This window comes from Gordionus sp. m RMFG-2023, chromosome 4 (genome assembly GCF_954871325.1).
Source record: "Gordionus sp. m RMFG-2023 chromosome 4, tfGorSpeb1-WG-v2, whole genome shotgun sequence".
In the NCBI taxonomy this organism is placed as follows: domain Eukaryota; kingdom Metazoa; phylum Nematomorpha; class Gordioida; order Chordodea; family Parachordodidae; genus Gordionus; species Gordionus sp. m RMFG-2023.
Window position 1 is genome coordinate 10,425,406 of NC_088778.1, and position 23,386 is coordinate 10,448,791.

Below are 23,386 nucleotides of genomic sequence, written 5' to 3' on the forward strand. Positions count from 1 at the left end.
AGTATCCTGAATACAAAATTTTATAAAGTAATCCAATTACAATTTTCTGAAAATTCCCAACCCTGAACATTAGACTTTTTATACTTCTATTTTTTTAATTTATGTATTTTCAGGTATCAGCGTATTTTATATCTATTCAGATTTTTGAATTGGTACTGAACATATACACTATAAACAGTAGCGTAAATTATTCGTTTTGTTATTTGATTAGTTTCAATACGAAATAATTTGTTTTATTTGTATCGAATATTCGCAATTATTGTTTTATAAAATTTAATCATTCACTCATAGGTGATGTGATTATTTGTTAGATTTTAAAACTAATTTGTTGTCAAAAAATCGCATGTCTTATAAAGAAAAAATTAACTTGATTACATTAGAGCGGGTTTTTAGCCCCACAAGCCTACCCATCCAATTTTAAAAAAATTACCCGCCCATAATTTTTTAAAAAAATACCCGCCCACCCATGAATCTAAAATTTTTTACCCGTTCGCCCATTTTATATAAAAAAATCTTAACCCTTGCAATTAATATATTCATGAAAAGGTTACTTTTATACGTGTAATTAATATATTGTGGCATGATATTTTCATATGTGATTCAATATAAAAAAATTCTTATAGCTGCATATGTATAATATAGTTATATTACAGATTTCATTTGAGGTTGTCGAGAGTAAATTAATGTTATTTAAATCATAAAAATTTCATCTTGTCAAACTTGTAAATAGTTAGTTTAAGTTTTTATTGTCGATGAAAGATTCAAAAGCATATCAATAATAATGAATATTTAAAACAAATTTTGAAAAATATGACAGATATTATACAAAGTTTAAATAATTAGAAAGATGCATTTTTTGGAAAATTTGCAAAATAAATAAAATTTAACTGGATATCATTAAAATAGAAAGTATGAAAAATGAATCAAGTAAAGATTTTTGAGAGTATTCGTAAAAATATCAAAGAAAATGGAAAATTTTTAAATTTCAAAAGCATAAATGTGAAGATAAAATTAATAAAAAAAATGGTGATAAAGCATTTTATAAATGTATATAGCAAACAAAAGTCAAATTTAAATGTGGTTATTTGATGTCAGTGCTGAAATAAATGTGTTATAAAAAATATTGAATAATTTCTTGTATCTCTTTCCCAACCTAAGCTTTCTCTATAATTTGACGTTGAGCTCCCAATACAACTCTAGCCTCATCAATCTGAAAATATTCAAGAAATGAATATAGCATGTATAAAAATATTTGAAATGACTTTGAATCCATCAAAGATTTTAAAAAAAATTGTCACTATGGAGAAAAATAAATTGTAATTTTTAATATAACCTTGGATCTAAGCAGCTGTTGATCTTCCCACAAATGAAGTAGTTCCGAGTTATCCATTTCAAGTAGCATTCCAGTGAGTTTAGGTGACTCCTCCGGAAAAATTTTGGAAATAAACTCAAAAATTTTGTTACCTTTAATATATTATATTTGTTAAACTAAAATATTCTTCAGCAAATTAAAATTATTTTTAGTACCATACCTTAGAAAACAAATTCTGAAATTTTGTTATCTTTAATATTATTATTGATTTTAAACAAAATCTTCTTTATTAACAAATCAAATTAAAAAAATAAAATCTTTTCAGTATCATACTTTATAACTAAAATACAAATCTTATAAAATTAAGAGTTACAGAAATAAAAATTAGCAATGTAGGAAGATATTACCTATAATGGTTTTCTGTTGAACCTCGTCCATAGCAACTAATTCTGATGATGTAAGTTCCCCCTCATTATTTGGAGTAGCATTGGCTATCGAATTGGATGGCGAAGCTGAAGGCTGTAAACATATATTTAAAAAATATTAAAATGAGTGGAAATTTTATGGATGAAATTAATAAATCTTAAATAAAATAATATGATTAGCTATAGATCCGTTCAAAACAATTACCTGGCTTCCATATTTATTCATCATGGAGGACGCCTGTTGAGGAACAGATGACCTAAGATTACCTAAAAATAAAAAATAATCGTTTAGATTTGTTTAATGAATTTATATTACTTTCAAATTACATAAAAAAATTACAGTTCATTTTATCTGGACATAAATATATAAAATGATTTTTGTAAAAAAAAATAGACTAAATCCAACAAGATCACGGACAAAAAATCATAATCTATCTGGTCTTTTATATTTCCATTTTATAAAATATGCATTTTATATTATAAATAACCACTATTATAAAATATTATATATATCGAAATTTTAAAAAATATATATTTTTGTACCTCAATAAAAAGAAAATATTATAACTATCTGTATCGATAGCACCTCTAATTAATTTTTTATTCCAAAAATTATAAAAACTAAATAAAATTCAAATTCTTATTTTCTTCGTTAATATTTTTACTTAAACATTTAAATATATTGGTAATGTTTATATTTGATGAGTTTTATCGTTTCAAACGTCCTTTATAATTATTTTTTTTATTTCCAAAATTATAAAAAACTAAATAAAATTTGAATTCTTATTTTCTCCATTAATATTTTTATTTGAATATATTGGTAATAAACACATTTCATGAATTTCGTCGTTTTAAATAAGGCACTTTTCAAAATAATTTTTACATTTTCTTAAGGAGAATTTTAAGAGCTACAAAATGATATATAATTTGTTGACCAAAAAAAATTTTCGAAGAGGAAAAGATCTCATAGTTTGAAGGCCCATAACCCGGGATATATTTGAGCGAGGGCATTAAAATTTGGATTTGTATGAAATATACAATCTATTTGGCCTCCATATCAAGTTTCATCTATTTTTAAAATGGTGACCGAAATCACTGGGTGATATCATAAATTACCCAACACTTAAATTTACATATTAGGGATCAAATTTAAAAAAATAACATATTTTATTAATTATTGGCTTTCCATTGGTGTTACTAAAAACTGTATGATTGTAAATAACAAATCTTATGTTAAATATATGGTGCAGATTTGCAACCTACAAATTTAAAAAAAAAAATTCTGAACATTTTTATTGTGAAAGCTCTCGTCACTATACATCTATCTCCTTTATATTTATAAGAAAAATATACTAAATCTCTTGCAAATAAATAAAGTAACCAAATTTAAAGATATTTTTAAACTGATTTTAAAAAATTAAAAATGCTCGGTTAACTGCTTAGGAATTCGGAATATTAGTTTGGTTATAGTTCTATAAGTCATAACAGTTCGTTCAAGTTAAGGATTGATTTAGTATGGGTCCTGATAAAATAAAAAGGCAAAGACATACCTGCACCACTTCTATTCTGTACATTTTGTGGAGGCGGAGACCCACCTCCAGCATTCCCATTAACGAGGCTTACATTGGCCACACTACCAGTATTCGAAATTCCCTTCCCTGCTCCTGACTGTGTAAGGACCTGTCCTCCTTGCTGAGATTGTGCGTGTGCAGCCTGTATCAACTGTTGTTGCTGCTGTTGTTGGTTTACGAGATATCTATAAAAAATTTAATCAAAGGCATTTTATAAGATGTTGCAACATCTAATTTTTGAGCTCTACTAACTCGGAATTCCTAGTGTAGTATGGTAATCATTTTAAAATAAATTATTCCTTTATTCCCTATATAATTATTTTGGGGATATCCAAATCTCAACCACATTCTGAATTTAATTAATGAACATCTCAAAAAGAAATAAAGCATTACTTACTCTTGTAACTGCTAATTAAGGTGAGTTATTTTATAAATGTCGGTGAGTTATTTTATAAATGTCGGTGAGTTATTTTTAGGGCTGTGCCGATATTAAATATCGGATCGGATCGGTCCCGATATTTGGCGTTTTTCAAAAATATTGGATCGGCCCGATACCTGTAAAAAACCCGATCCGATCCTTTTACTAAAAATGCAATTCTTATAAAACTTTTGAGTAATGAAACTTTGAATTATTATTTTTTAATAAAAAAATTTTTTTAAAATATTTTTTAAAAAAAATATATTTTTTCGAGTTTCTATTTTACATTAATAATATTTTATAAATAATTTTTTTTTAAACAATGCAAATGTTATTTATTTTTTTAAATAGATTTTACAAGTTTTTTTATAAAAATAGAAAGGAACACCCAAAGTTTTATTTATTTTTAATTTTTTAAAAAAATAACACCAATTTTATTATTTATACTTTAAATAAAAATTATTTTAAATATGGTTTCTGAATTATGGAAATATTTTGATAAAGATGAAGGTAATTTTGCAAAATGCGTCATCTGCGGAATATATTATAATTTTATATATTAAATATTACAATTTTATAAACCAACATAAAATGGATATATTATTATATATTTTTTTTAAAATTATTGTTGAAATAAAAAAATTAAATTATGCATAATTCTTTTATGCATAAAAAATATTGATTTATTAATTACATTTGGTTCAAAGAGGGGTGGTAAAAAATTAATATAAATATCGGATCGGTATCGGATCGGGTTTGAACCAATATCGGAAAATATCGGATCGGATCGGTAAAAAATATGTGGATCGGCACAGCCCTAGTTATTTTATAAATGTCCTATCTCTTTAATTATATCTTTTATATCATATTACTGTTACTTTCATTTTTCCTGTCAATTCTGCAAAAATATATCACGAGAATAAAATGTTAAACCCCTGTGCAGCTACGACAGCTTGCATCTGAAGTTGGGCTGCCTGATACTGTTGAAGCAGCTGGGCTTGTTGAGCTTGTTGAGCCTGTGCGGTTTGGGCCTGACGTTGTACACGTTGTTGCTGTGCAATTCCAGCCGGGCCATAAGAAGTACCAGCAGAAGGGTTCGTGGGTCCGCCTGGTGGAAGGTTCATTCCCGTCTGTTGGGCAGCAAATACTTTTTAATGTTGGGTTAATGAAGTAAAATAACTATTTTATATATGGTATTGTGGCAATTGCAAAATTTTAATATATAACATAAATTGCATTTCTGAGTCAATTGGGGGAAATTAAACCTCTATTCATTCTAGGAACTTGTCTGTAATTCATTTGAGTAGGTGGGTAAGCTCTCTGTGCCTGTGGTGGCATGGAAACGTAATATCCAGCTGCTGGTCCAGGATGAAATACGGTTCCCATTTGATTGTTCGGCTATATGTTATATTGTTTTTGAAAAAAAATATATATTGTATATTTTTAAGGTCAGTTTTGAATCCTCTTTATCAATAATAAGTATTTAATATTATCATTATTTCAATTTCATTTGCATTTTGTGAATGCAAACATTAAATGTTTGAAACAGTATATGTATATTAATACTTAAAAAATATAAATAATTTTTTGTCATACAGGTATTCTATTGGTAGTGGCCATTCTTTGAATGAACTGATTAGTCAGTGTATGTTTCCTGTCTTCTTTCCTTTGAGCCAGTGCAACATATAAAGGTTTCGAACCTATGATTCTATTATTCATCTCTGTCACTGCTTTAGTAGCTTCTTCAGCTGTTTGAAAGCAAACAAATCCAAAACCTTTCGAACGACCGTTTTCTGTCATCACCTAAAATATTTAATGTGAGATAGGTACATAAGTTAGTTTTTTTTTCAAAATTTAAATATAATAAGGAAAAGATTGAAGTTTACCTTGGCACTAGTAATGGTACCAAATTGAGAAAATTCTTTCCTCAATTTCTCGTCGTCTATAGTATCATCCAGATTTTTAACGTATAAATTTATACCGGCATACCTATTTTGCCTTTCAATCTTTAATTTATCAAATTTAGCCTTCAATTCGGCGTTCCTTTCGGATTTCTTTTGAGCTCTGCCAGCAAATAACTTTCGGCCATTGTACTCTTTGCCATTCAGTTCATCAACACACTTGATTTTTTTAATTATAATTTTAGGAAAAAAGGTTTAAGTTAGGTTCATTACTCTTTCAGCTTCATCGTGATTTTCAAAAGCTACAAAACCAAACCCTTTGCTTTTGCCAGTGGGATCCACCATGACCTGAATAATACATTTTTTTAAAACTATTTCGATTTTTATAAGATACCTTATGACTAGATATTTTCCCAAACGGTTCACAAAGAGAATAGAATTTATCTTCATCAACATCATCACCAAAGTTTTTCACGTAAACATTGGTAAACTTCTGAGCCTGAATCCCCATTTGATCCAGTCTTTCTCTTTTTGATATAAACTTTCCAACATATCTATATAAAAATATAATGAAATAAAAAATTTTATGAAAATGGAAAGTGAAATATTTAGGAACAATAAATTTACTAGAAACATTTACAGCTCATAGCAAAAAATGTAGTATGAGATGCAATAGACTAGATGCCTGTCACCAGCCCAATGCTTAAATTTTTTAACAGCCCACTAGTATAATCTAAAAAAATTTTAAAGGAATGGGCAAATTTTAAAATTTAAGGGAGGAATGAAAAGGAACAAGCTTATATTTATCCAAGCTTATATTTATCAAAATTTAATTTTTTATTTTATAGAATTGTAAAATTAATAAGTATAATTTATTTTAAATAATATAAAAATAGCCAAATCAATCAACAAATATTTAAAAATTGGCAGTCTAAACAAAATTTTTAAATAAATGGGTGGGCAAGTGAATAAAAGTTCATGGACAGGCAAAATGATGGATAGGCAGGTAAACAGGTTAAAACCCCACTAATACCTAATTTATTCTTATAAAATTTTGCATTACTTTATATATGAGATTATATAAAGTATGATGTAGTGAATATACATTTTAAACAAATTTCATAATCTCTCCCAAAATCCTACAGGATCACCGTCCCCTCGACGGGGTGTAAAAACCACTTAAAGAGGTTGATGTCAGGAAGGGCATCCGATTGTAAAAACCTTGCTACAAAAATTTCCCTATGGTTACAACAAAGCATGGGCGGGGTACAGCCCAAAGTACCCCGTGGGCCTCCTCATCCGCCTACGACAAAAAGAAGGATGGGAAACCTGGTGGAACCACTATTCATGAAAATGAAACCTATGACGGCCATAAACGACCTGATGAAAAGTGGAGAAACCAGTTTACGGGTGATCGAGTTAGGGTCGCGACATGGAATGTTGGGAGTATGACGGGAAGAGCGGGGAGAAGTCGTCGATGTATTGCACAGAAGACATATAGATGTGTGCTGCATACAGGAGACTAGATGGAAAGGAAATGGGACCAGAATGATTGGCAAGACTAGCGAAAAGTATAAATTCTTTTGGCAAGGAGGTAATGATGGTAAGGCTGGAGTTGGGGTATTGGTTGCGGAGAAATTGGTAGACAAAGTAGTCGAAGTGAGAAGGCTAGACAACCAGATAATGGTTATCAAGATGATTATTGGTAGAAAGCTATATAATATGATCTCAGCATATGTTCCTCAGGTTGGAAGAAGTGAAGAAGAGAAAGATGTATTTTGGGACAGTCTATTGGGGGTGACATCGAGACTGGCAAATGAAGAGGGGATTATCCTGGCTGGCGATCTGAATGGACATGTGGGAGCGAGTAGTGAGGGTTATGAAGGAGTACATGGAGGGTTCAGTTACGGCATGAGAAATTTGGAAGGAGAGAGGATTTTAGAATTTAGTGATGCTATGGATATGATTGTTTGTAATACAATGTTTAAGAAAGAATCAGAGAAGCTGGTGACTTATAAGTCGGGTAGTACCAAAAGTGTTGTGGATTACTTGTTATTAAGGAGATGTGATCGATGTATAATAAAAAATGTGAAAGTGATACCAGGAGAGGAATGTATAAATCAGCATAGACTAGTTATAGGAGATCTCACTCTTAAAGGTGCCAGGGTCACTAAAAGAAAGTTTGTCCCAAGGCTGAAGGTTTGGAAATTGAAGGAGGAGAATGCTAGACGTCAATTCAATATGGCATTGGCGATTAGGGAGGCGGAGGTGGCACAAGCATCTGGGGTGAATAGACAAGTGGGAAGCCATGAAGAAAGCTGGGGTAATGACAACTGAGGAGGTATGTGGATGGACAAAAGGGCCGCCTAGACATAAGGAGACTTGGTGGTGGAGCCCGGAGGTAGCGAAAGCCGTGGATGAGAAACGGAGGTGTTTCAAAGTATGGTATAATAGCAAAGAAAATAGTGATAATGATATTTACAAGATGGCTAAAAGATAGCGAAGGCTCAAGAAGAAAAAAGACACGAGTTTGCTAAAGAAATGGAATGCGCTGATGGAATTGGAAATATGGTTAGAATGGCAAAACAGATGTCAAAAAAGAGGCAGGATGTGATAGGTGTAAAGTGTTTGAAAAATATGGAAGGAAAAATGACGATTGATAGTAGTGGTATTAAGAACACCTGGAAGATTTACATGAAAGGACTTTTGAATGAAGAAAATGAATGGAATAATAATATTAGTTGTGCAAAGGTAGAAGGTCCAGGGTGTAAATTTGGCAAGGACGAGATAAGGAGAGCAGTGAAAAAGATGAAGAAAGGGAAGGCATCGGGTTTAACGATGGTGGTATCAGAGATGTTTAAAGGTTCTGATGATTTAGGGATTGAATGGTTAATGAATTTAGCAAATCAGATTGTCACAGAAGGTACTATTCCCGAGGACTGGCGAAGAAGTATAATTATCCCAGTATACAAGGGGAAAGGTGATCCTTTAGATTGTGGGTCTTACAGAGCTATTAAACTCTTGGAACATGCAATGAAAGTATTTGAGAGTGTTAGAAAAGCGGATAAGGGAACAAATCAAAATTGATGAAATGCAGTTTGGTTTTACATCGGGAAAAGGCACGACAGATGCAATTTTTGTGGTGAGACAAATTCAGGAGAAGTATCTTGCGAAGGAAAAGAAACTCTATTATGCGATTGTTGATTTGGAGAAAGCATTTGATAGGGTGCCGCGTGAGATTACAAGATGGGCCTTGAGAAAATCCTGGTGTGGAGGAATGGTTAGTTACCGCAGTGATGGCAATGTATGTTGGAGCACAAACAGCAGTACGGACGGATTATGGTGATAGTGACAGCTTTGAGGTGAAGGTAGGACTTCATCAAGGATCCGTGCTGAGTCCATTATTATTTATCTTAGTAATGGATGTGGTGGCTAGAGAAATGCGTGAAGGACTTCCCTGGGAGATATTATATGCAGATGACCTTGTATTAATGGCAAACAGTGAGGGAGAATTGAGGGATAAAGTTAGTAAATGGAAGATGACTATGGAAGCAAAGGGCCTGAAAATGAATGCATCAAAAACAAAGGTGATGATTGGTGGGGAAAATCTAAAGATAGAAGAATCAGGTAAGTGGCCTTGTGGTGTATGTGGGAAAGGAGTTGCTAGAAATTCTATCCAATGCACCAGATGCCAGAAATGGGTAGATAAAAGATGTAGTGGGAAAAAAGGCAGTTTGATGTTAGAAAGAATGACCTTTATTTGTAAAACATGCATGAAAGGGATACATAATAATGATAACCTAAAAAATGGTGGTCTGGATATTGGCAATGGGTTAACCCTAGAAAAAGTGGATAAGTTTTGTTATTTAGGTGATATGCTAAACGCAGATGGTGGTGTAGATTCTGCTGTTGTTGCAAGGATCAGACAAGCTTGGAAGAAGTTCAGAGAGATGTCGTCTATTCTTACAAATAAAAAAGTTTCTCTAAAGTTAAAGGGGAAAGTTTACGTAAGCTGTGTGAGGAGTTGTTTAGTTTATGGCGGTGAAACATGGGCAATGAAAGCAATTCACGAAGCCAAATTAGAAAGAACAGAGATGAGGATGGTTAGATGAATGTGTGGGGTATCTCTGAGAGAGAGAAAAACTAGCAAGGAATTGCGAGCAAGATTAGGTATAGAAATGATTGGTATGGTAATGCGACGAAATAGACTAAGATGGTTTGGGCATGTGGAACGTATGACAAGAGATGACTGGGTAAAGAGATGCACAATGATGGAAGTAGGAGGATCAAGACCTAGAGGAAGACCCAAGATGACGTGGACAAATGTGATAGCGGTGGATATGAGAAGCTTGAATCTTACAAGTATTGATGCTCAGGACCGTCAAAAATGGAAAAGAAAAATCAGAGGGAAAACTGGCCTACCCGGGTAAACCTGGAAATCGCCATAAAACGGAGAAGAAGAAACAAATTTCATAATCCAGCCAAGTCATATTCCCATAAAACAGAAGTTTGAACCTGAGACAAACCATAAATGCGTTTGAACTACTAACTTATCTATCAGAGACCTGCTGCAAAGCCGACCCTGCCAGGCCATATTTAAAAATTTTAAAATATACCCAGTCCAGGCATGAAAATTTTTTTTTATAAACCCAGGCCAGGCCTGAAAATTTTTTTTAAAAAAAATACCCGTGCCGGGCTAGGCCATAAAATTTTAAAAAAAAATTTATACAACATGAATTATTATATTCGTCAATTAGATATGGTTATAATGATTGATTAATATAATATTGGGTGAAAGTTAACACTAGCTAACACTCATAGTATCTATTACATAATATAATTATAGTTTTCCTACTATGGAATAATTGTGCAAAAGATAATAGGTAAAAAATACATTATTATATAATATATGTTATATTTTTTATTAATTAAAATATTTTATTTATTTTATAAATACAATTAATATAGTATATTCTCAAAATATTATTTACACAAATTTTTTATAGTATCCATTTGTAATATACTAAATATCCGGTTAGAATTAAAAATAATAAAATATGTAATATGTAGTGTTGTTAAACGGCTCATTTTGAGCCGATTTTTAAAAACGGATAATGAAGTATTTTATCCAGAAAAATAAACCACAAGCCTGAAAATTTTGTTCATAGAAGAAGCAAAGGTCTAGACTAATAGTATCGAAATTTCGAGGCTTAGTCAATATTTTTCTGGCGAAAATATTGAGTTAGCCGTTTTAAAAAATCGGTTCAAAACGAGCCGTTTAACAACATTAGCTAATATGCTTGCTTGTTAAATGATAATACTGTCCGAAAAATATGATGAAATACCGAATTGGTGAATTTTTTATATATACCAGGTTGAATATAATTTTAAAAAAATCCAAGCCAGGCCTAAAATTTTTTTATTTAAATCCGGGCCTGGCTGGGCCCAAAAAATTTTTTTTTTAAATATCAGGGCTGGGCCTAAAATTTTTAAACCCGAGCCAGGGGCCATAAAAAATTTTTGAAAAAAAAAATCTGGGCCGGGCCAGACCAGGCTTGCAAATAGTACCTCTGCAGATCTCTGATAAAGATACAATTTTCCTGAAAATAATTTAGAATTTAAATTTTATCCCCTTGACCCCTTTTTTAAAAAATGTGTATGTCATTCAACCATATTTTTAAAAAAATTTTTAATTTAATTATTGATTATAATTGAAATGTTTAGTAAAAACCAAATTTTTTAAAAATATGATATTATCAGACTAGGATCTATTGGAAAAATATTTGGGTCACACCAATAGGATTTTAAAAAAATCTCTTCAGATGAGGATAGATCTGAAATAAATCTGAATGGCTTTTTATATCTCGTAAAAACATAAATTTAGTGCTAAATATTAGCCCAGGCTCTGTTTATTAAAATAAAAGCCTAGCCCAAATAATTGAAATTAAGGTAACCCATAGGGTGAGCTTGGCCTTATGAGTCAGTGAAAGATCTCTGTACTGTATTCAGGGACCCTTGTGGGTAGTGTTGTTAAACGGCTTGTTTTGAGCCCATTTTTAAAAACGGCTAACTCAATATTTTAGGCAGAAAAACAATGCCTAGGCATCGAGATTTTGATAATAGATGTCCAAACCTTTGTTCCTTCTACAAACAAAATCTTCAGGCTTGCGTAATAATATTCTAGATAAAATATTGAGTTAGCTGTTTTTAAAAATCGGCTCAAAACGAGCTGTTTAATAACACTACTTGTGGGCATAGATTTTTTGATTGATCAGGCCTAGCCTAGATCCACAGTAAAAAAAAATTATAGGCTCAGGCCTGGTCCACATATATTATTAAAAAAGTTTAAAGCTCTGTCCAAACCCATAAGTTTTAAAATTTAACCCAACCCCATATCTAACGATTGAATTTATTGTATTCAATGAAAATAAACAATATCAATGTATTTAAGCCATCATTTTTTTGCAATCTGAAATTTATAATTGTGGAAAAATTTTAAGCTCATGCCTATGCTCATTAAAAAATATTTAAACCTCAGATATAGCCCAGGCCTGCTAGAAAATATAATATTAGGTCCACACCCTGACAATGAAGTGCTTGGCCCATGAAGGTGCCTGTAGTGTATATCTAAAAAAAAATACTCACACTTTTTTGCCATTAAGTAACATTCCATTAACCCTTGAAATAGCCTTATCCGCTGCTGCTGATGATTCAAAATGAACAAAGCCATATCCCTTGGATCCATTTTCATCCATTGCAACCTTAATTTATTTTTCAATAATATTTAATAAGATGGTTATGTTTAATACAGTATTATAAAATTAAACTTTTTTAGATCAAAATATAAGAACCTTATTAATTGTAATAATAGATCAATATTCAAAATAGAAGATACCATTTTTCTATCAATAAAGGAGTAAATAAATTTATAAAAATATCAGTTAAGGAGCAGCACTCTCAAAAACACCTGGAGCACCACTCCTTTTAAAAATCAGGAACGGGAGAGGGAATTAACTCCTTTTAGGGCTGAAGTGGAGGAGCGCCACTCCACTGCTCTTTTAAATTTAATGTATAAATTAAATTATTTTTCAAATATTAATAAATCTGTTTATTTGTTAATTAAAATAAAATAAAAATGAAATTTTATTTTATTTAAATTTATGCAGCATTAAATGTTGAGCCAAGTTTTATATGCTATATATGATTTGAATTAAGCTTCTTTGATAGGGGGCACAGAATCATATATATTGCTTATTAAAAGGAATCAAAACGTGTTAATATTAAGTTTATAAATTATTTATAACTTATTGGTCTTTTGAAAAAACACTTTACAAAATTTCAATAAGTTACAAGTTTTAAATTATAATATTAATATTTTTTGATTCCTTTTAATGAGCCTAATATGATTATGCTTTAAATTTTTATGAATTAAGCTTCTTTGATAGTGGGCATATAGTTTGGTCAAAAAAATTTTTACCATTTTTTTTAAATTAAAAAAAACATGTTTTAACTCACCTTATAAAGCTAAATACGGATTCTATATTAATATAATTTAAATTAAGCTTCTTTGATAGGGGGCGCCTAGTTTTCAGGGATATATTGAAAATTTCTTGAAAATCTTAGTCGTATTAATATTCATTTTGTAGATATATGATAAAAAATAGTTTTGATATTATGGATCAAGACATATAGAAGAAAATAAAAATAAATTATCTATTATAATTTTATTGCAGATTAATTAATTTTAAAAAAAACAAATTTCTGATTCTAAAATAGCTACTAGTTCACAGGAACCCTGCAATGATTTGGAAGATTTTATTTTTTTGGATTCCATGAAAATGATCATCAGGAAAATAATATAATGGACAAATATTTTTAAATAATGATATCAAAATTACTATTTTTGATAAATTTCCTGAATTAAAATATTTTTATAAAATCACACTTCCCTCTATTGTTATGGTTTATGTCAGTTTAGTATTGCTAAACAGGTTTTAGGGGATAAGCAGGTATGTTTGATAGATTCAAATTTAGAAAATTTATTACTTTTAAAACCTAATAAAAGATTTAAAAAATATGATTTTGTTTCGTGTAAAAAATGAAAATCAAAGGAGCACTATGGAATGACACTCCATTACGTAGAGTGGGAGCTAGCTCCTTTTGAAGGGATGGGAGCAGGAGCTACTTTTAAAAAGGAGTTGGCAACTCTGAAAAATAAAATAAATCTAATAAAATTAAAATGTTTTTATCACATAAAGGAAGTTAATAATAAATATTTTTCTAAAGAATTATAAATATAAAAATACCTTGCAAGATAAAATTGTGCCAAAAGCTGAAAATGTATCATAGATAGCTTTGTTGTCAATTGATTTATCAAGATTTTTAATAAATATATTTCCAATCCCTGATTTTCTAAGAGAAGGATCTCTATTTGACCACATAATTCTTATTGGTTTACCTCTCAACATGTCAAAGTTCATCATATCAATAGCTCTTTCAGCTATAATAAAAAATATATCGTTTATAATAAAGTTCACATACCATCTGCAGCTTGTCCAAAATTTACATATGCATAGCCTAAAGGTCTTCTAGTGATATTGTCCCTACATATACGAATAGATATAACAGCACCAGCTTGACTAAATTTTTCATATAAGCAAGCTTCAGATATATCACTAGGTAAGTCACCAACATATAGTGATGCATGAGAGAATGGTGGAAGCATAACGTTTGCAGCTGACATCTTTAATATATTTTCTGATTTTTTTTTCTAAGTTTTAGATTTTTCAAATTTTTTTGTAATTTTTAATTAATTTTTCGTTTTTTTTATGTTTTTATATTTTTTTTAATTTTTTTTATGTTTTTTAAATTATATGTTTATCTAAATTATCTTATCTTATATATATAAAAAATTTGAAAAAGTGATAAAATGAAGGAAATTATCGATATGTAAATAAAAATTACCAACCTAACCCTATTTCAATTTAAACAAAATTATAATTAACTTTTAAATTTTTAGAACGACATTATAGAACGTTGAAAATTATATTCTAAAAATATCATAACAAATTTTTATATTGTAACACAATATTACGTAACAAAAACAGAAATGGAATAATTGTAAATTTTTATGACAAAAAAAGTTATAATATATAAATTTGATATTCAAATAAAATATTTTATAAACAAAATATCCAGAAATCGCAATAACAAAACAAAAGATGAAACCATTTTCCTTGAAATATTTATTTGTGTAAATTTCAGTTTTAGAAAATTAACCTTAAAATATAAATATTTCTACCCATATCTAGGTTAACAAAATTACAAATGCCCTCTCCAGGCCCGATTCTAATTTCACCCTTTGGGGAAGAAGGGTTGACAAAAATTGGCGGAAGAGGGCAGTTAAAAAAGAATTTCTCAACACCATGAACGAATATTTAAGTTATTTGAACACAAAATTAAAATATACGATTTTATTTGAAATATCACATATAAAAATAAACAATGATCAAATATGTTTACAAAATAAGATGGAAGATAAGAATAGACTTATAACTGGAAAAAAATATGAAAATATTTATAACATAATATAATTTTATGTCAATGATTGAGAAGTATAAAATAAAACTAATATAAAATAAAGCATTAACAATTGGTTGAGATGAAATTCAAATACCTTGAAAACATTGGCGTACACAGCGGGGGGGGGGGGACACCTCCCCAAGACAAAAAATGCAGATGCCGGATTATATTTTTCAAAAATATTATTGTTAATATTAATTTATATTTGTTAATATTTATTCCTATCTCATATATATATATATATTTAATTACATTTATTTATCACATTCATCTACTAAGTTATTTTATCAATCAATTTCGATTTCAAGTTTTCCTTGGCGTAATTTACCTATTATTTTCAAATTTTAGTGGCATAATATTTATCTAAATTTTTAGTCAAATAATAATTATCTCTGAAACTCCTTGTCCAACAGGAAGAAAGAAATTTCAAGCTTGTCCAACGAGATCGAGTCTCCGCCACAGTAACAGCTATTATGGAGTTAGAAGAGCCGATTATTAATGCTATTACTGAAATATCACAATGGCTTGAAAGAAATATTTCCTCCAAAGCAAGAAAATTATTGGATTCAATACTTATTCCAAATTTATTTTCTCGTTAGAATGTATTATTTAATTATACAACTAATTTATGTAATACTTTTCAAAAACATAACATTGACTTGATTAATAAGATGAGAATAGCGGAGAGCATTTTATTAGAACTCAAGGAAATTAGAGCTAATGTTGTTGAAGAATTTCATATTTTATATGTTATGGTTGAGTCAAAAGCAGAGCTATACGTGTTTAATATTTGTCCCCCTCGACTTGCAGCAAGCAAGCTCATCGTCAAAACATTAATATAGGATCAGTAGAAGAGTATTATAAAACAAATGTTTCCTCTCCCAACCTTTTTCATATGGTGATAGAAAAAAAAATAGTGATAGAAAAAAAATATGAATATTTGTTATGATTTATCATGAAGATGTTAAAATATCTAATGATGCCTTATTAGCTGAATAACTATGATTAAAAGATTAACTATGGTTGATACAGTCCCAAAAAATGCTATGGATGCTTTTTATTTCAAACACATTTTATTATACTCCACCAATGTATTAAAATGGTTATATATATTAGCAGCTCTTTAGTAAACTAATGAGAGAACATTCACTTTTTTAAGAAGTGTTTAGTTTGTACTTAATCTTTTAGGTTTTGAATGTTAGAAGTTTAGTTAACATTATTATTATTATTAATTTGGTTCTCTATTCAAATTTATATTTCAAATATTAGATTATAATTTTAATTAATATTATTACGATTAATTTTGTTCGCCATGCAAATTTATAATTTTGAATTTGTTATGAAAAAGGATTTTTAATGGCTAGCAAAAAATATATAAATGAGCTTTCATCGTATGCAAATAAATATAATTATTTTAAAAATGTCTATGAATATGAATATTTTAAATTATAGTTGAAAAAGAAATATATAATTTTTCATTACTTATTTTTATGATGAATTTTTACGAAATTATAATTTTTTTGATATATTAAAAGTGGAATAAAATAAAAAGAATTGAAATAAAAGAGAATCATTTTTGGGTATTCAGTAAGATTACCAAATTCAATAATTTATATATATTGCCTTATGTTCAGTCTCTCCCACTAGCCTCAGCAATATAAATATCAATCCCATATTGGTACAAGAAGAATAACAGAACCTTGCAGAGGTACCATTTGCAGGACACGGCCCAGATTTTTTTTAAAAAATTTTTCCGGCCCGGGTTTTTTTAAAAAAAATTTTCAGGCCCGGCCTGGTTTTTGATTTTTATAGCTAATAATGGCGATTTCAAATATTTGGTTTAAAAATATACAGCTCGGGCCGGATATATTTTCTAAAAAAGATTTCAGGCCCAGCCCGGGTGTTTCTTTAAAAAAAATTACCGGCCCGGCCCGGGTATATTTAAAAAAATTAAAATACGCTCCGGCTCGGGGGCCGGACCTGCAAGTCTGTGAAAAACATACCTATGAAATATAACATCTGAAAGTAGATTGAATGATTTGGATCTTTTGAATATTTGAAGACATTTAACGCCAAGCAAGGATTGATAATTTAAAAATTAGCTCAAAACATACAAAATACAATTATTCCTATTGTGTATTAATTTATATTTCCAACATTTAAATTTTTTATACTTTATATATTTTAAAAGCTCAAAAAATTCAAATTTCAATTTTGGGTCATTTAAGTGATTCATATCATGGGTTATATTCACTTTATATTTTATAATTCACATTTATTTTATAGTTTTTCAATGCCGGTTTATATATATAATTTTTTAAATTCACATTAGTTTAAAATTGTGTATTAGAAAAGTTATTAATCCTAACCTAATAAATTTATGCTTAGTATTTTTAATTAACAATATTATTTCTTAAAAAATTTATTATCCCCCCCCCCAGACCAAATTCCTGTGTACGCGCCTGCTTGAAAACATTTCCAGAATTAAGAGGTTCGGTTATGTTCTTTCTATGTCCTAACATAACCAAGTTATTCTTTCTTATATCACTACTCGAACGTTTATCTGAATAACTCTTGTAGAATAACATGAATTATGTGCCGGTGAATAATAAATATGTTTTATTAACTTTATTAAATAAAAAATATATTTTATTAACTAACTTCTTTTTCTTTTCTTAAGGTATATATACATTTTCTAAAATATAAATTAGAATATAAAACGAAATACAAAAAAGTAAAATAATATAAAAAAAGTAAGGTTACGCCGTTTATAAAATAAAATTAGATTATAACACATAATAAAAATCAAATAATAAAAATTAGATTACAAAAATATATAATAAGATTAAGAAATTAGAATAACGCAACATTCTCCCTCTTCTGATAATTTCATCGGAGAAGACACAGAGAGTTTGTTGTCCAAGTGGTTTATCGTTTTGGTAATCAAGTTGTATCACAAATCATCATAACGTTGGCTTGTCCCAATCGTTGGTTTGATCAATTCGATTTTGCACGTTGGTTTGTTTAATCACAAGCTTGATATCCATATCGTAAATTGTCTCCATTAATCATAGCTTTTTGATAGTACTCAATTGTTATTATCATTTTTCCAAAATTGTTATTATCATAAATAAGTTGCGAATAAGAAATAATAGTTCATCATAAGAATAAATGAAGAATGATAAATCAATAAGATTGTTATATTTTTAGCGTTTTAATTTTTTGCGTTTTAATATAAGCGTTTTAATTTTTAATTTAGTTTATGCAATTTAACATTTATTTTATATTTTAAGTTACATAGTCTTTTAAATAAGCAGGTTTTTTTTTTATTCGCCCAGGTCTAGAGATAGGTGTTATATCGTTATTATCAGTAATTTTTATATTTTTGTCCATACTTCCCTCCTTAAAAGAATCCTTAGAGTCATAGTTAATAATTGTGTTAAAACAGTTTCTAATTCTTATTTGATCTAAATGTCTCCTCAAAATACCTTTCTCTGTCTTAATTTGGAACATCATATCACTTTCTTTATGTGTGATAATACCTTTGCACCATTTATCATCACCTTGTATTTTATACCAAACAAAATCTCCTACATTAAAAGTTCTATTTCGTGGTAAAGTAACATTTATTTTATTCTCCTTCTCCTCCATCGGTTTTAATAAGTCCCATTTAATTCTAATATCTCGATTAAACATTCTCTGTGATGGTGTAACTCCTGTAGTATCATTACGCGTATTTCTGTAATTAAGTAAAAATTTGCTAAGTGCGATATCTGGGTCTATTTTAATATTCCTTTTCATATGTGTTTTGAACGTTCTAACCATGCGTTCAACCTGGCCATTGGATTGCTGGTGATAAGCAGATGTAAGCACATGTTTAATACCAAAGTTGTTGCAAAATTTTTCAAAATCGTTACTCGTAAAGTTAGTGCCGTTATCAGTAACTATAGTTTCAGGTATTCCATATAGCGAAATAGTTTTAAAGATTTCTTTTAAAGTAACATCAGTCGTAATATTTTTAACAGGAATAATAATTGGAAATTTGCTGTAGGCATTGACTATTATCAACCAATTTTTTGTGAAAAACGGACCCGCATAATCTATATGTATCCTTTCAAACGGTTAGGTTGCCGAAACCCATGGTTTTTGTATCTTTATAGGATTATCATGATATATATTACAATCGTCACAACTTTTCACTTCCATAACGATATCATTATTTATACCAGGCCACCACATGTAATCTTTGGCTAAGGATTTGATTTTTCCTGCTCCCAAGTGACCTTCATGTAATGACTGTAGTATAGTTTTTCTCATAGAAGACGGAATTATGATTTTGTTGCTTTTGTAAAGACAATCTTTAATTATACTTAATTCTAATTCAATGTTTTTATAAATATTATTCATTATAGGTCTGTTGTTATTAATATCATTTATGACTTGTTTTAATTCCGTATCTTTCAAAGTTTCATCACGAATTTGATCAAAGTTAATAGGTAAATCCTCATATTCATTTATAATGGTTACATTTTCAATAGTTTCATCACGACATTCTTGTGGTAATCTCGAAAGGCAATAAGGAACAACATTATATTTACCGGCTTTATACTTTATATTAAAATCATATCCTCCTAATGTAATATTCCACTTCTGGAGTCTTAACGACATGGTGCTATTATCCTTAAGACCCTTGGTGAAGATGTGAACTAGAGGCTTATGGTCAGTAATAATTGTAAATTTTGTGCCGATTAAATATTCCTGAAATCTCTTTATGGCGAACATTATAGCGAGAGCCTCACGCTCAATATTGGTATAGTTCATTTCAGATTTTAATAAAGTTCTCGACGCGAAAGCTATAGGTTTTTCTTTACCATCTTTTTCAATATGAAATAGTACAGCTCCTAAACCACATTTTGATGCGTCAGTGGCTATCCCTATAGGTAATTCAGGGTTAAAATATGTCAAAGCAGGTGGAAGACTAATTAACTTCTTTAGATCATTAAAACATTTAGAGTGTTCTAGGTTCCAAGCCCATTTTTCTTTGTTGACAATCTTATAAAGAGGATCGGCAATTTCCGCAAAATTGTTCAAAAATTTTCTATAGTAGCCAGCCATTCCCAGAAATGTTGATAATTCAGCAGCTGATTTTGGTTCTGGCATATTAATTATTGCTTCAATTTTGTCGTGATTAGCATGAATCCCCTTAGCGTCAATATCATGACCCAGGAACCTCACTTTGTTTGTAAAGAACACACTTTTATTAAAGTTAGGTATTAGCCCATACGATGATATCCTATCAAATACTTTTTTTATGTTGTTTAGGTGGGCTTCATCGTTTTTTCCAGTTATAAGTAAATCATCAATATAAAATATAACGTCATCCATATCACCGAAGATTTGATCCATAATCTGTTGAAAAATTGCAGATGAGGTCTTAAGCCCAAAAGGAAGTCTAGTAAATTGGTAATATCCCTTATGCGTAGATATGGTTAAAATATTTCTGCAACTTTTATCAATTGGAATCTGTAAGAAAGCATTTTTAAAGTCAATCTTCGTAAATTTCTTTCCTTCCGAAAGTTTAGCAATTAGATCATTAATTCGTGGTAGAGGGTATCTAAAGTCTTCTAGAGCTGGGTTTACAGTATCCTTAAAATCAGCGCAAAGCCTAATGCTCCCATCTTCTTTGTAGACAGCGGTAACAGGACTTGCCCATCGGACATCATTCACCGGCTCAATAATTTTATCATGTATCCATTTTTTAAGTTCATTACTAACAAGATTAATTTTTGAATAAGGGATACGTCTAGGCGGTATAATTTTAGGTTGGGCATCACTTCTTAAATGTAACTTGACACTTGCTTTGTTGATTGGCCCATTAGTTAATTTCGATTCACACTCTTTAATCAATTTTTTTATTTCATCTTCGTAATTAGTGTCAATATTTGCTATAAATTTATTTAAAATATTTTTGAAAGCATTGATCCACGTACGTCCCAACAAGGCATTTTTACTTGATTCAACCACTACCGCTTGTAAATATTTGGAAATACCATCATAAGTCACTTTAACTTGAGTAGTTCCTATGATTTTGATTAAATTCCCATCATAAGCAGTGAGTTGTAGCTCGGATTTCTTAAGATCTCTAATACCAAGTTTTTTAGCCAGACCATGAGGTATAATAGTGTATTTGGATCCAGTGTCCACTTGCATACAAGTAACAATGTCGTTTACTTTTAAAGTAGTCATAAAAGCGTTATCTTTGTCATTAATCATATCGCCAGATAAATTGTTGACATTAAAATCATTATCATCTTTGTTCTTTGTAGAGTCGCCTTTTTCTTCAATAATTTCTTCAATATTCATGTTGTAATCATTATTGTATTGTATTTGCTTTCTATTATTTTCGTCGCCACTTCTATAATTATTTGAGTTGTTGTTATATTGTATTTGCTTTCTCTGATTATTATCATTACCTCTATAATTATTTGAGTTGTTGTTATATTGTATTTGCTTTCTCTGATTATTATCATTACCTCTATAATTATTTGAATTGTTGTAATAAGATTGGTAATTGTTACGATTTCCGTCACCGTATTGGATTTGTTTTCTTTGATTATTATCATACCATGTATTATTTCTACCATAATTCGATTGATTATTATTATTATAGCGATAATTGTTATAGTTATAATTGTTATAATTATCGTGGTATCGCGAATTATTATTACCATAATTGTATCTAAAATTATTATTGTAATTCCCATTTCTATATCTATTTTCATAATTATTTCTAAAATTATTTCTAAAATTATTATCATTTCTACTGCAAAATTTTTTATCTTTATGGGACTTTTTATCATTATTTATATAACTCATTATCCTCAGACTTAATATTACTAAAGTCCAGTTTCACCCCTAATTCCACCATCTAATTCAATGTAAGGTCAAAATTTTTGGAGAATTTGTATTTGATCTTATCGTTTAAGGTAGATGTCCGTAATTTCTCTTTTAATCTACTATCGTCCAAAAAATTACATTTCTTATGAAGTTTCGATACTCTAATGTACCACAGCATAAAACTCTCTGATGAGTTTTGTTGAAGAAGATTAAATTTATTAATTAAAGTATTTAAATTTAGCGCTGGTAATAGATAGGTTAACTTTTTAATCACAATTTTAAGATCTAAAATATCGGTATCAGAACAAATTGCCTTAATGTCGTCAAAAACTTCGTCTGATAAATTATTAAGCAAAGTATTAATTTTAATAGAGTCCGATAATGTACTGGTCGAAAAGTAATTTAATATTCTGTCTAAATAAATTTCAGTAAGAGGACCCACTAACTTAGGAATCTTATGTGTAAATTCTTGTTTAATTTCCATATTTAATTAATAAGACACGTAAATAAGCAATTATAACATTTATTATTTTATTAATCCAAGTTTTGGTATAACTATTTATGATTTAACGAATATACAAATTAATTCAATGAAATCACTATCGCCGTAAATATAGTGTTTCCCGTTTAATAATTCAAAACAATTTATCATGTCTCTTAAATTCATAAATTCAAACAGTACATCCTCCGTACCGTTTATCCTATAAAAGTTGACATCGGAATTATAAGTTAACTCAAATAAAATATCGTAGATGGAAATTTGATGGGGTACATTTAGTAGTTTGAAGGCGAACATAATTGATGAAAATAATTTTGAAATGACTTACCCTTTTTTTATCCATCTTATATAGAATTGTTTGTACCATTTTATAATTTTTTTTATTAACCATATTTACAAAGGGAAAAAAATTTTATTTTTAAAAAAAATTTCCATAAGGCGAGTTTCTTTTGCCAAAACTGGAGGCACCATTTAGAATAACATGAATTATGTGCCGGTGAATAATAAATATGTTTTATTAACTTTATTAAATAAAAAATATATTTTATTAACTAACTTCTTTTTCTTTTCTTAAGGTATATATACATTTTCTAAAATATAAATTAGAATATAAAACGAAATACAAAAAAGTAAAAGAATATAAAAAAAGTAAGGTTACGCCGTTTATAAAATAAAATTAGATTATAACACATAATAAAAATCAAATAATAAAAATTAGATTACAAAAATATATAATAAGATTAAGAAATTAGAATAACGCAACAACTCTCTTTAATGGTTT

At 29.2% G+C, this 23,386-nt stretch overlaps 1 protein-coding gene across 1 annotated transcript; it reads right to left on the reverse strand.

The window, feature by feature from the left end:
* Window positions 1–729: 729 nt before the first annotated feature.
* On the reverse strand, window positions 730–14,530 carry LOC135928372 (polyadenylate-binding protein 4-like). Its single transcript, XM_065464828.1, has 14 exons — window positions 14,169–14,530; window positions 13,934–14,127; window positions 12,273–12,388; window positions 6,022–6,181; window positions 5,901–5,975; window positions 5,613–5,846; window positions 5,323–5,529; window positions 4,992–5,124; window positions 4,660–4,873; window positions 3,288–3,493; window positions 1,943–2,004; window positions 1,720–1,831; window positions 1,334–1,464; window positions 730–1,210 (listed from the first exon to the last, which is right to left on the reverse strand). Exons 1-14 carry the CDS (start codon window positions 14,368–14,370, stop codon window positions 1,154–1,156), a joined length of 2,103 nt encoding a protein of 700 aa, XP_065320900.1. The 5' UTR covers window positions 14,371–14,530; the 3' UTR covers window positions 730–1,153.
* Window positions 14,531–23,386: the final 8,856 nt, after the last annotated feature.